This window comes from Pseudopodoces humilis, chromosome 3 (assembly GCF_049639895.1).
Source record: "Pseudopodoces humilis isolate 2021_Gansu_Grassland_sample_001 chromosome 3, ASM4963989v1, whole genome shotgun sequence".
Classification (NCBI taxonomy): domain Eukaryota; kingdom Metazoa; phylum Chordata; class Aves; order Passeriformes; family Paridae; genus Pseudopodoces; species Pseudopodoces humilis.
The window spans coordinates 9,933,518-9,948,471 of record NC_142202.1 but is presented as its reverse complement, the minus strand read 5'-3'; the positions used below and the strand labels follow the sequence as shown (position 1 = coordinate 9,948,471).

Here is a 14,954-nt window from a genome sequence, read left to right as displayed (position 1 = left end):
CTTAAAAGTCAGAAAGATGGTTCTTCCAAATCTGTTTACTCTCACTGATAAGGTGTTGGGCTTTTTCTCATACCAAAATAATTTTAACACCTTACAAATAGACCTTTCTAATTCAGAGGTAAATTCCTACCAAACATGCTGTGCCTGTTGGCTGTTCTGAAGGCTGACTTGTTGAACTAAATAAAACCTTGTGCTGTCCTATAGAATGCATTGTTCCTCAGCCTTTATCTCTTTTATCTTCATTTTCACCTCCCTTTGAACTCTCTGGTGTCTGAAGGCAGCTGACCTGGGCTGTCAGCTAAATTAGAGCTACTGACAACTGCATGCATTCTCCACTCCAGCCTGAATACCTCCTTTTCCTACTGCCTTCCATGGAAAACACCTTTCTGTTTCTATTTAATTTGTTACTTTGGTTGCCTTTAGTTTTGATTGCACTGGTGGCTTTGCACTTGACAGGCAGCGAAGTGGAAACACCTGAAAGTTGCCTTCAGTGAACAAATGAGTTATTTTAGTGTTAGTCTTTCCTTTTGCTTCAGAAGTTGGTATCTTTTTCTGTAAGGAGCAGAAGCAGCAGGTTATTAGGAAGGTCTGGAGATTTTGTGCTTGATTTTCACTTACATGCTTTGGTAAACGTTGCCTTTCAAAAGCAGATTTCTGTGATGTGGGGTATTAATTACTTGCTTTTTCTCAGTGAAAACAGGATGACTGTAAATTGCAATAAAATAAACTCTAAAGTTTGTCTATGAGACTGAAAGATATTTTCATATTACAAGTACAAAGGACAGAAATTTGATGTTGTGTGGAAGGCAACTGGATGAATAGTTGTTTTTTACTGCTGTTGTAGTTCTTAAAAATAGTGTATGCTAGCTTCCAACCCTTATCCTGAGAGGGAACTTGTGAATGGATCTAGCTAGGTAGGCCCTTATCTAATACATTAGTGTTTCCATCCAAAGTTGAATTCTAAAGGACTTCAAGGGACTGAGGTTATTTGTTGTGGTTGGTTACACTGCATGTAATAACTGTATACAACTAGATTGTTGGGAATCATAGTTTGAGATATGTGAGAAATATATCTTCCATGAGAAAGAGGGACTAGAAAAGAATAAACTAACTGTCCAGATTTTGATTGCAAAATATGAAAAGCAAATAGTATTAAAAAGGAAATAATTCAGTGCAAAAAAATATTTCCTTAAATATCCTTGCAGGATACAAAGCTGCTGGCTCTACTAAGTGTGTAGAAGAAGCCATTATTTGATATATTATTGATTGGTTGATATTTGATGTACCGAGCTAACATAAAATTTGGCTGTGGAGGTATTTATTTAGGGTGGTACAAATGCAGAGTTGGAACATGGACACCCAAATTAAGGATAATTCTTTGGACTGCATTTACTTGGTGGAAGATGGTTACTCTGTAATGCTCTCAAATAAGGTTTGGTTATAAAAAGCGCTTTCAAAATAGACAGGTGATGCCTGCTTATGTCTGCAGAGAGATATATGCAAGTCAGATGTGGTTTTCTTACACTATTCTCTTACCTAAGGAGTGTTCTTAAAATGGTGTGGTGCCTGTAAACTACAGAGTTTGAAATATGCTTGAGGCTGAATGTGTACCCGTGGAGGCCAAACTTTTCAAAACTGGACAGCCAAGAGTGAGGCCTCTAAAGCCCTGTGGGAGCATGACTGTACCAGTGGGATGATGCTTAATTGTTCTAACCAAGCTGTCTTTATTCTGTTCATCAGAGTGTTTAACACTCAGCAACTTCACGCACGTTCTTTGGTATTGATCTTGTCATAAAATCAGATCACTCTTTGATACATAGCGAAGTATAATTGAAGAATTAGCTTTATGCAGTTGATAAAACTTCTGCAATTTACAGGACTTTATAAAAAACATGGAAATTATGACTGAATGAGGCAGTTTTAGCTGTTGTAACTCACTTTTCAATTGTATAAAAATGTATTTAAAAGTGTATAAAGGTAAAACATTCTTATGTGGGAGAATAAAAGCATTTTAGTCATTGGCTTTCCTAAGCAGGTCTTATTTTTGGTTTTATTTCCAAGGAGATAGCAAAGAAATGTGTTTCCCTTCTTTTAATTAGATCAAATCCATTTTATGAACCAAAATCAAGCCCTGCTTTAATTAAAGTTGCTCTGCAAGAACCAGAAAAGAAGATGAAAAGAAAGGCTCCTGAACCCCCAAACCTCTTGCCAAAGACAGAGATGGGCATGGGTGAGAACATTTCAGCAATTCCTGCATCGAGGGAGCTTTCCTCCTCTCCTAAGGTAAGCTTTTCTTACCAAAATATTGTCTTTGTTTGTAACAGTACCTTTCTGTGCATTGTAAACATCCTGTTTATTTCCGCAGGCATCTTAAAAGCTTTGCCAGTATTTAATAAGGTACTGGCTTGTCTCTATTCACTTGGTTCATAGGGAGGAGTAGGAGCTTGTACTTTTTCTTTCAGGATTTAATGACAACAGTAACAGCATCTGCAGTTTCAAAGAAGTGAGTCTTCTAGTAACCAGTGTTACAGGACAGCTGGATATACTGTGGAGAAGGAAGAAAATCATGTTGAACAGTGCTTTGTCCTGACCTAGTTTAATGCTCCTAAGCCCTGCCTCTGTTGAAGAGTCTGTCTCCACATTTCTGTCATAAATCTGGGTTTTAAAAGCTTAGTACTGGATACAGTTTATTTGTATTGGGATTAATATATGTCCAATTCCAAAGCTATGTTGAAGTAATCTAAAAAAAGAAAAAAAAAAATTAGTCTACCTTAAAGATAAGGTTAACTGTTTACTAGGAATGTCCAGACTAAAGATACTTACATATGCACATCCATTTATGTTTTTCACAGGAAAATCAGAGTTAATTTCAGTGGAAGAGGTAATGTGAGGTGTGGGTGTTTTATTACTGCAACAGCCAACTTCTGTCAGTGTGGATTTCAGCTCCAGCGTTTCAGCTGTTAGCACCACTTGTGCTTTTTCTTTAAGCAAAATAAGCATTTAATAGCATAAGTTAATGGACCTTTCTTAGAAATGAATACCATATGTTGTTTTAAAGGTAGGAAGATGAGGACAGAATGCCTCCCTTCCAGTGTGTCTTGCCCAATGTATGCACATTATCATCTGGTTTGCCTTGAATCAGAGCTGTTGTACTCTACTTTCAGAATTGAGGGAAGCTACTTGTCATATCTATCATTTCATTGTGTAATTACTCAGCCAGATTGCTCACATGTCCTTGTCCACTCAGGCTCTGATCTTGTTGTCATTTTACCACTCAATCAGGCTAAAGAGTATGAGACCAGAAACCCAATCTCTGTCTGCTCACTGCAAAACAGAACAGTGGAGTAAGACCACAAGTACGCTTCACAAGTTATTCTTCATATGCAAAGCTAAAACCAGGGATATATGAAATCAAAGCACAGCAGTTTTATAACACTCTGAAATGGGGTTCAGCCCTGTTAGTTGCAGTTTCTGTATGAGTTTCTGCAAGAAAAGTGACACATTATTTGATTTCTGGTGGAGTCTGGCTCTTGGGTCAAGCAGAATGGCCAAAGCAAAGCTTTCTGGTACTACCAAGGCTGTGAGGAGATGTGTGGAGATTTTTATCAGATTGCTTGGTGGAAATCATGTCCCCTTTGCTCATTGTTTGAAAGGTGTTTTTTTTGCAGATGTGTATCCAAGGAAATGTGTGTCTCTGTTTTATAAATGTCCTCACTGTGCTGAAATAACATGTTACTACCAAGTTTGCTTGTTGTAGTTTTTGTCTTCCCTAGATCAAGCTTTAGCATGTCATAAAGTTGGAATTGATTAAGAAAAGATTCAGGATTGAATTCTCTGAACAGACTGTGCTGTTATGGACAGTCAGGTAGTTCCTACTTTTCTGTGTGGTGTTACCTGGTGAATTTTTTTGGTGCCTGCCTGCTTACAGCCCACCTTCCTGCCCCTGAGGCACTGCTGAGATCAGCAGAGGTACACTGAAAACACTGATTTTCATTAGGGCTGGGAGGGAAGGTGGAGCTCCGTGCTCACATGTTCTTTTATAGGAAAGCTTTAATTAATTTTTTTAACAGGATTTTGGAGGATAGGAGACATTAGGGAAGGGTCCAAAACAGATGCAGGGCCCTGGTTTATTACATTACAGTGGAGAGTTTTGCTGAGTGGGTGTGTTAAAATATTGTACGGTCACTTGCAATGCAGAAAGCTTTCTGTAAGTGTAGTCTTCTTTCTGTGCTTGAATTGTTTTGCACTCAGATCAAAAGCACTTTACTTGGAATGCTTTTTGAAATTTGGAAAAGTACTGGCATTTAAAAGAAAAGAAACTTTTTTTTTCACAGAACAGTACAAAATAGTGCCCAGGTGGGACTTGGAGTGTTGGCACAAATGACTTGTTTATTGCTCAATAATAGAGACAATGTTTGGCAACTCCAGAAAAACTTCCATCCAAAGGTATAGGCACTATATAAACATGAACGTAGTACATGCCCTTATGTAGGGGATTAGTCCTATAGAGGTAAACTTAGGTAGAGGGAGGTTAAATCATGTGTCTTAGTCAGTGTTCTGTCCGAGTTTGTTGTGCACAGAAGGCTTTGGGAGTTATACCAGAGGCTAAGTGGTTTCAGCAGGTTCAATTCCCTGTCTTGGTTGTTGTCATAGGAAATGTCTGTGGAGCAGAAATGCTAATCTTTAAACTACACAAACGCAGCATTAATATTAGAACTTCAGAGTTTAAGGAAAGATATTCCAAAAGCTCCTCTGCAAGTCTTTGTCAAAGTATTTGATGCTCATTTTTCCTTCACATCCTAGCAGTGTTTCTCATGTTGGCTGAATCCAAAAATCACAAATACTGTCATTGCCATCTACACACCAGCAAATTTATTAAGTGATGAGCAGTCAGTTACCTGTGGTAGCAAACCCTTTCTAAGCCTCTTCAGTGTCTTTCCCTTGAGCAGGCCCTTTTGATCACTTAAAGATCTCCTGTCAGCTGTATTGGTGAGGAAGGGTCAATTATCTATCTTAGATAAAGGCAGGGTTTAGTACTCTGTAAAGGCCCAGCTCTTCAGCTCACAGAATTAGCTCAGTATTTGCCATATCTGAGTTTGGAGGAAGTTTTGCTTTGGAATGTTTTTATCTATTCACACTTCCTAAAGGAATATCTTAATTCTCTCCTGTTTTGTGTACCTCCTCCAAACTAATCTGAGTCATCAGAGAGAGCTTAAAATGCAGAGTCTGAGATCTGGAGTTACCCCACAGTTAATCATCTCAAATGACTTGAAAACTATGGTATGCTGACTCTATTTAGGTGAGTCTGACAAAGTGCAAAGCTGTAATTAAGCTCTTCAGTCATCAAACTTCTACAGTGCTGTCAAGCCCAACTGTGCTGAAGCCTTGTTGGGCTTGTTACTGTCATACATCTGTTACTGTTCTTTACACGGTTTGGATAACCAGGTTCTGCCTTTCACAGAGATGATAGGCTTTAAATTTCCCCCACTTGCTGACTTTGTGGAAAAAAATGTGGCCTCAGTCTCAAAATGTGGTATCAGACCAGTACATAGCATGTATATTGGTGCTCATCATTGCTTTAGCTGATTACAAAATACACGTAAGAACTTAAGCAGGGTGAAGTCTCAGCCAGTTTCAGATCTCTTCTCTGCATGATGTTGAAGTTATTTGAAAGATCAGTCCCAGAGCTGGCAACTATGTCTCGAGGTAGAGGAGCTAAAGCAGTCTGTCTCTCCACAATCAAGGATTTTATTGTCCTTGTGAGAATGAGGGGGCAGGAATGCTACTGAATTTAAGTAGGAGGTAAAGAATTATTTACTAGGGAACAGGAAGAAACAGGTAAGCTTCCTCAACCATAGTTATTTTTAAGTGTTAGAAGAAAATACTTCTTGTCCTGGATTAACATATACTCTTTGACTCCTTTGAAGGATAGCATATGCCCTTCACTTTCAGGAAACAATTCTGAGAGAGGCTTTTCTTGGGATTTGGTGTATTCAGTTTATTGCCAGACTTTAGCTAAAGCTCTTGTTGATGTCTCATGAAACCAGGAGTTTTCTGCCATTACCATTAACTTACTGAAAGCAAACATGTGTGTTATATTTGGTGAATCCAGCTTGGTCTCGTATCCTTTCTCCCACCTTCAGGGTCTGGAAGCCTGTGTTGGTTCAAGATGTGCCTTACAGAGTAACTGCTGCAGGCTGACAAGCTGCCAGCCTGGGATTTGGGAGCTCCCAGAGTTCCATCTCACAGCTGCCTGCCCAGAATCTCTCAGTAAATGAAACTCCTGCACTCCATCATGGGGATAGATGTTTCTCTGGCAATACATGATTATAAGAACAGACATAAAGTTGATATCAGACCAAAAGATGCTTTTTGAGCTATACCTTGAATGGATTTTTAGTTATTCCTTGCAATTGATGAAGGTGTATGGCACCAGGACAGGATGATAAATCAGCTTAAGACTATCAGTATTGTATACACCTTTTTTGCCTTTATTAAGGTCATGGTGTTGCTGGTAGTCATGAAAACACTGGAATTGGTTTTGGTGCTCTTAGATAAGAACTTGTGATGGCCTTTTAAGTCAGTGGATGAGGAGAATACACATTCACATAGCAGCCCAAAGCCAATAGTAACATCCCAGTTTGTCATCACTATTGTTAAAGCTCTCTCTGTCTCTCATTTTATAACTAAAATTAATTGTTTTGCATGCCAAGTAATAGTCTGCTCTCTCATGCCAGACAAGCTAGCTCGTTTAAGCTCTAATGAAACATTTACAGGAAATACAGAATCATTTTCTGCATGACATGTAATGATCTATCTCTATGCAGTATCCTTGGTAATCTGCTGTGTATCTGCAATGCTTCAGGATGTTCAGGCTGTCCAGAAAGAGTTCTGCCTGATAGTTGGTCCTTCAAGCAGCAAAGCAGGTACAAATTTCTTCCTTATGAAAGAAGAGAAATTCTCAGATACTTCTTGAGGGAACAACAAGGAACCTGTAATTTTTTTTCACTCCTTCCCATTCATTCTAAGCCAGAAAAAATGCTTAGAGCACAAAACAGATAGGTTTAGTGGAAGGGGGAGAAGTGACAGCTTCCCCTACAGGGAATCCTGTAGGATATCAGGGATCCTAAAGTCTCCAGCTGCTTGATTTCTCCACTTTTATTTACCTTAAGCTTACCAACCTTATGTGACCAAACAGTAGCAAGTCTTCATCCTACAACACACATGCAGTAATGCAGCTGAGTGGAGGAATGACAGTAAATTCCACATGGGAGATGAAGACCACTCACTGTCCCTTGGTATCAAAAGTATCTCCAGTTGTTCATTCACATAAGAACTTCCCAGCTCTCTGGAACATCTTTTTCAATGATTTTGCTCCTTTTCAGCTTCACATTTGCTACAAAGGAGTTGTACAGCTTCTTTTCATGAGATCTTTGTCACTCCCTATGTAGACAGATGGTTCAAGCCCAAGGAAGACCTGGAAGGTACTGGATAGAATTGGAAGATGTCTGCTCTTATGAACTTAAGCAAAAAAAAAAAGGTACTCTGAGAAAATCTGCCTTTGCATGCAGCCCAAAGACATTTTTTCTTTTAATAGCAAGAAAGACAAGCTGCACATATAATATGAACAGAGAGATAGTGAGATAATCATATGGAAGCACAGACAAGTCAGTCAACTTTCTCCTTTTCAAGTGTTAAAGGATAAAGGAGGCTCCATTTTTTTAAATCCAATACTTAAGCAATTCCCTATTACTGTTTTCATGAGTTTTAATTGGTGTTTGTGAACTTGACTATGTTGCCCTCATATTATTCCCATGATTGGTGCTAACATCAAGACTGTAGAGGAAACCAAGCCCTTCCATGTACTGTGTGACTTTCTGCCCTTCTGACTGAAGTATCTTGTGCCCATGCTGTCACAAAGATTTAGGTGCTGCTCTGCAGTCACATTATCTCTGAGAGAGATGCTTCCTTCAGAATTTGAGGGTTAAAACCATCAACAATTTCCCCAAATGTTCCTGTAGCAGGAGTTTTTCCTAGGACTGAAGCTGAGCTGAGCTGCTTCCATCTTCAGCCTCTTATTTCCCTCTTTGTCCCAGAAGCTGGAGTATTACCTGGATGGAAACACATCAACGTGGTGGCTCATGCCATCCTGTATGTTCTGCTCTGCAGGGAGCCGGTCCAGGCTGTGTGCTGAGCCAAGGGCCAGAGAAAGGCACTGCTTTCTGTGACGATTAAATGCTGCCCAGGAGCTGTGAATGGGATCCTTCCCTCTGTCATGAGCTCCTTATGCGTGGTGCTAAGCTAATCTCTTGAACCAGATTTTGAACTGGGGTGGTTTGTTTGTTGTTGGTTTGTTTTTTGTTTTTTTTTTTTTTCTCAAGTTCACAGCTGCATCCAACCCAGATAAATTAGCAGAGCTGTTGGCCTGACTGTAGTGCCATGCAGTTGGGAGAGTGATGCTTTCTGTCACATGAACTATCCTAAACAAACAATTCTCTGTAAGGTCAAGTCTTAGGTGGCTCAACTGAGGACTCAAAAGCATTAGCATACAGTAATCTGGAGGTGGATTTTTTTGTGGACCTCAGTTTTTATTCAAAAATATATATATATATGCTATTATACAAAGGGTATTAATAAAAATGCATTTGTAACCATAATTTGAACACTTGATTTGGCAACTTTAAGTGCTGCTATTTAAGTGTTTGACTGTTTCTTCTTTAGGTCCTTATTAGTAGTGGGGATGCAGATAACAGGTCTCCAGAGCTGTCCTGGAAAAATATTTTTCATTGCAAATTAATATACATAATGTTCAGGTTGATAAATGCTTGACTGCTTCTGTCATTTTCATAATTGCTCTTTAAGGTATTTGTGCATTATTGGTGCAATGTAGCTCCTGCTGAAATGGATGGAAACTTTGTCAGTGCCTGCAGCACTGGGTTGCACCAGTTACCATTTCTGCAAAATCTCTTTGCAAGTAAGGTTTGGTAACTGCACCAGCGTTGTGACATTCCAGGTCTCACTTTTCATATTTTAAATTTAACATACCAAATTATAGATCTTAGATTTGTTGTCATAAAATGCTACTTCAGTATTTGTGGAAAAGGTGCATTGAGATTTCTGGAGTGCTGCATTTCCTAAATATCAGTGCTTCCATGGCAGTTTGGTTTCCCTCCCAGACAAGGGGATTGGGCACAGCCACCCCTTGGCACAGCTGGAGCAGTCCTGGCCTCCCCAAACATCTAAATGACAGCTGCACTGGGCCAGCTCTGGTGAGATCTAGGCCATCTTCTGGGAGATGTTGTCTGAAAATCCTTACCCCCTGTGAGCACCTTTTATTTTATTCTATTTCCTGTAAGTTATTTGCCTTCTCTTCTCTGGCAGAAGGGAGCTGTGGGGAGGCAGGCAGATGGCACAAGACCATGGGCTCCTGATGTAGGTGCTGGAGACCCTTCTGTGGTTTGTGACCTGGAGGGCTTTGATTCTCATGCTGGGCTTCACAGACTCATGTTGAGTTGAAGCTTTGCTCTTTAAAAAGTAGAAGAAATAAGGAACACTTCTCCTCTCCTAAGGCCTTCTTAAACCATAATCAAAACAAAAATCCTCAAAATCTTTGCAACAAAAACCTGGAAAAAAATCTGTCTTTTTTCTGTACAGTTTTGATACCTTATTATCAGGTTCCTTAACAAGAGCCACACAAGCAGAGAACAGGACAGCTTTTAAAGTGAAAACTTGATTCTTTCCAATGTTCCCTTGCACCTAACAAGGATCCCAGCACAATTTATAGAAGTTGACATTGTAGCATTTAACTTTGAGCTGTTACCTCGGGCTGGGGCCTGTTTAGATAAAGTCCTGGGTGCTCTCTCCCCCATCCATGGCTCATCCATGGCCCCCGTACAGCACTCAGTGAAAGGAGCACATTAACAATGTGCCTGGTTCTCTGCTTGCCTGAGGGATGGGTTTGGTTCATCCTGGTTGGCAAGCACCCCAAATTGGAAATAAGTGTGCATGAATAAACACTGCTTTGCTTCTGTCATGATGAGTTATGGACATATTACAAAAATAATTATCTTCCCTTCATAAATCAGTCTGATAGTTAACTTTGGTTTGCTTACTAATTCACTGTTCCTGCTAAGTGTTCTTTGGTTTGGGTCAGATGCTTAAGCATAGGAATAAATCACAGGTCTAAGCCAGAATGCTTTTTGTTGCATGAAAAGAAAGTCTAAAATCAAAATAGATGGCATTCATAAGCAGATCTATGGTGCAATGATGCCCCTAAAATAAGATATTTGTATTATTCTACCCTGCTTTGTAGAAGTATTTTTAGATAGAATTTTGCCTAATTCGTTTAAAATTGTGATCACCATTAGTTTTAGGTGGGCAGGTTAGTGAAACAGATTTGTGAAGCTAGATATACTCAAAGGTAAAATCCAGGAGAAAAAGGGAATCCATAGGTGCCAGAAGCCCAGCCTTGGGGCATGTGAAACGCTCAGGTATTCTATGTGTATGTTGCAGTCATACCCACCAGCAAATGCAGGTTAAGCACAAACCTTTTTAAAGGGAGAGAAAATCGAGCCAGTTAGAAGGAAAATGTTGTATTCCTGAGTTGCAAGGAGAAATGTGTTGCCAATTCATACTGCAACAGAGCTCTGGTGACAAGAGGCTGCATAATAAAGCGAGTACTTGTGCGATAGTGCCGGCACACTAGCTGCATGTTCTACAAGAGCGTTTTTTAGCCATGTTCAACAGTGTGCCTGCTATCGCTCCTCCATTTGTTGAATTCAGGATGACCTTTGCATGAATAAAGTCAAATAGGATTAAGGCAGGAATTTTCAACAATGGGAAAGAGCAACAGATGTAGCCGACTTTGAACGTGGGAGGATTGTTGATGCACGGTTGCCTAAAGGGAGTGTCTGTGGTGACAAAAAAAGGGGAGGAAAAACCCAACAATTTCCTAAAATATTAACCGCATAAAAGAAAAGAAAATAAATAGAAAACAGTCCAAAGGAACTGAGTGATTCTGGTTTTTGTTGGCATCAAGCTCAAGGCAGGGTTTTTTGATTCACTGCCTCCTTTTAAATCTATTTCTCTCTATTCTTTCAGCAGAACTCTGTTCTCTGCAACTGTCACTATATGAGCTGTCTGAGGGGTTTGTGGCATGTACCATATTTTTAGATTCACATTTTTTCTGAGTCATTTTAAGGAAAACAAAAATGGAGTATACAGGAAAAAAGAGATGTTGTTTTGCTGGAGAATCAGCCATTTGAATACAAAATCAAGATCCTGCTAATATTTTGTGGTTTGATTTGTCCTGTGCAGAAGCATATAGATGGATCTCAAGTGAATACAGTGCAGGCACTCTGTAATAAAGTGGAATAATAAAGTGGCACCCTTAATAAAGGGGAAAAAAAAGGTTAAAAATATATTTAAAGCAAGAACTCCTTCTGATTCAACTTAAGTAATTTTATGTGTCATTATATATACCAAATTTGTTTTTATCTCAATAAAAAGAGGACATGCAAATGTATTTTAGTTTTTATTTTACTTTCATTATTGACAAGAGCTGCTTTTCAGTTTAGCAGATAATTGGGTTAACATCTGAATGATACTTCATAGTTTGTAGTAATGAGTAATGCACAGAATTTAGATATCATTCATATGTCTAATTCAGACAAATCAGCTTTGAAAGGCATGTGTAGGAAAAGCTTTTAAAGTGTGAATGAAATCATGTGCTCTAGCTCAATGGAAGGGCTTTAAAGGAGCTAGCTTCAAACTAAAGCCATTAAGGAAATCACCTTGTAAATGTTACGAAAAATATTGGTGAGCTTAATATACTAGCTCAACTTTAATATTTAAAAGCTTGATTAAGCACTCGGTGATTAAATGCTTACATCACTTTAAAGAGAGCTATGGTGCTGAGAGGGCAGTCTCTCACAGGGTAGAAATCATTTGGATTCAGAGGATGTAGCGTGGTGAAACATCTTCTAATACATCGTATCCTGCCTCTCCCCATACTCCTTTAGAGGAGAGCTTGCTGGGGTGAGCTGTGGGTTCCCACTCTCAGATGCTGTGCCACAGGATACTCAGTAGTTGTAACATGTCTGCCATCCCCAAAATAAGGAGTGTTTCAACAGACACAAACACCCCCCTCACCCAGACACAAATAAAACCAAAACAAAAAAATTACCCCAAAACCCCCTGCTGTTACCTGGGGTGGAATATCTTGAAGAACACAACTCTCTAGGTACCAGAGGCTTCATTACTAATTTTTTTTACTTTGGTAAAGGTCTTGTAATGTTTAATTTTGAGACTAGGAGCAACTTCATATGCATGCCTGGCATCTTTAGCACCAAGAGCACATCACTGTTGCTTGCATGGTGTGGATCAATGCCCACTGTGGCTGTAGAAAGTTGCCTTTTTTATTTCCCTGCGGGCTCAGTGTGGGGACTGACGTTAAGCTTACAGATGTGTACACAACTGCTCAAATTGTGCCTGCATAACTGGGGGAGAAGCTGTCACAGGCACACAGCACAGCCACAGAAATACATTTTGAAGGGACGTTTGGATGCTGACTGTTACACGCCTGGATTTTCCTGAGCATTCTTGAGACTTAATACAGAGTCCACTGAAGGCAAGGGGGAGTTGAGGTCCTCTAGTTGCCCCTCAGTTTTGTCCCAGAGCAGTGAAATCTTTCCACCCAGGGTTCCACGAGTGTGAACTGGGGCAGGTTAGAGCTGTTTCTAACCCCTTAGTTTTTTTGTATGCTGAAAGGGCAAGCCACAAGGAGGAGTACACTCTTTTTCTTGGGTAGGCTAGCTAAAATCTTCATTTTTCCTCACTTCATCAACACCTTTTGAATAGGCTTTGAAAAGAGGAACTGTAATCTTAAAGCCTTGTAAGGGTCATGTTTCTTGGTTTGCTTCAATGCAAATACATCCTTAGAATCTAACTCAGCCAAACAACCTCTGAAATGTCCTAAAATATTATACCACCATAAAAAATTATAAATAAAAAGAGTGTTCTATTTTTGTATTCTTTCTTTTTTTTTTCCAATTAGCTGCCTTGTATTTTATGCCTCTGGAGCATAATGAAAGTAATTTTACTTAAAAAACACATAGAATGTGTTTTTGTTATTTCAGGTAAGCTTGGGGTGAGAGAGCATATATTTGCTTTCTGAGTGTGTATATAGATACATACAAAGGTATATATATTATATGTATACCTTTATAGTAATAAATAAGTATTATGTGTATATATGCCTTTATATATAAAAAATATATGTTTATTATCTACAGTCAATCTTTCTGGAAAGTGAATTCAGACACCAATCCAATAGAGATGGCTTATAATTCAATCATAATTCAAGTGGTTTGTTCTAGAATCGGCTTCATAACTCAACCATATTCCGTAACACCGTGAACCCTCTTCTTAACATTGCCAAAGTGCTCTTAGGAACTCTATGAGAAGCTTTGTTTTTATCACTGTAAAGCAATGTAGCAGAATTGATGTTTTTCTAAAGTGCTCTCCTGGCCCTCTGTGCTATTGGTAAATCGTCTGTCATGGTTGTCATTGACAGCAGTGACTCAGTGACATAATGGGATTCAATCTTTTATTGAGACATGGGTGTAGATCAGAACCCAATCAATAGGCTTACATATAAAAAACATGGCAGACCAAATATTGTTGCAATGCTCAGTGTGGTTGTAACTGTAACCACAACTTTTCCACTCTACCTAAAATGTTAAAGGGGTATTGCCACTAGGATTTAAAAAACAAAAAAACAAAAGTAAGAAGAAAAATTGCTTTTGAGGGGTTTTCAGGGAAGGAGTTGTCTCTGCAAATGCATTTAACTGTTTTTACATTTCTGTATAGCAACAAGATTAGGCTTTTATAAAGAAGTTGTTTGGGGTTTTCTTTTAGGACAGTATTTTTTTTCTGTGTTTACATACTTACCATTATTTCCAAAGGTAGGACCAGAATGTGGAATAGGTGTGAATAATAGAAGATAATTCCAATGAGAGCCTCTACATTTTTGAAATGTTCTTGCATTTCTGGTCTCCTTGGATATATAAGTGGTTGATTTAAAATCCCAACCTGTCTTTTTTTGCAAGCATTAAAGAGTCACAGAATGCATACAACACATGGGACATTATGGGGTTGCCTTGAGAGAACTTTCATCTCTTTTGGAAGTGTTTCCTTCCCTTTTTGGAGGAAACCAGTACTGTGACTAGTCCCCAGACATACAAATTTATTGCTCTGGATTTTGGGTCCTGTGTGAGTTTCGGTATTTTGGGGTTTTTTTTGAGTACAAATGAAATGTAATTCATCCTTCATCACCTCAGTCTCACTTTCTCTGGCAGTTGCTCTTTTCATGCCCAATACAGAAGAAAAAGAATAAAGCAAGATGATGCAGTGGGCCTATTTTCTGACCAAATTTCACATCCTTAAAAACCTTAACATTGTCCTTGCTGCTAACTCTGCATGACTAATGGACTGTGTGGATCCTCAGACAGGTGATCTAAATGACACTGGAAAATGCTTATCTGCTTGGAACTGTTTGAGAAATAGATTCACATTAAAAAAAAAAAAAAGGTTTTACATGGTTTATTTTCATCTTTATTGAGCAAAAAGAGAGTAAGAGAGATCAAATCCTACTATAGTCTCATTTTGTTTTGTCCTTCTCAACTTAGAAGATTCTTTTAAAAACTGGTGATGAGTTTTTAAAACTCTGATGAACTGGTGAACAGTCACTGGCTGTGAGTAGTAGGTTTTGATTCCATAAGAATTGACCTTTTTCTGTAGTGAAGTTAGTTACAAATATGCTGCTTCTGTCTGATTTTGGACATAAAATCCCTCTGTAGTGTTCCATAACTTAGGGACAGAGATAGCATTCTTCAATCTGCTTGCAGCATCTTAGACTTCTGCTCTGAAGAGTCTTCTTAATAGCCAGGCTCCAC

The 14,954-nt window shown here is 38.9% G+C and overlaps 1 protein-coding gene across 14 annotated transcripts in view; it reads left to right on the top strand.

Annotated features, from left to right (window-relative positions):
• The window catches only part of EHBP1 (EH domain binding protein 1), a 206,078-nt gene that overhangs the window by 98,198 nt on the left and 92,926 nt on the right, over positions 1-14,954 (top strand). For all 14 annotated transcript variants that reach the window (XM_088053031.1, XM_088053030.1, XM_088053025.1 and 11 more), the window contains one exon: positions 2,100-2,283. In XM_088053031.1, coding sequence (XP_087909157.1) covers positions 2,100-2,283 — 184 coding nt within the window. The remainder of the gene's footprint in view (positions 1-2,099; positions 2,284-14,954) is intronic.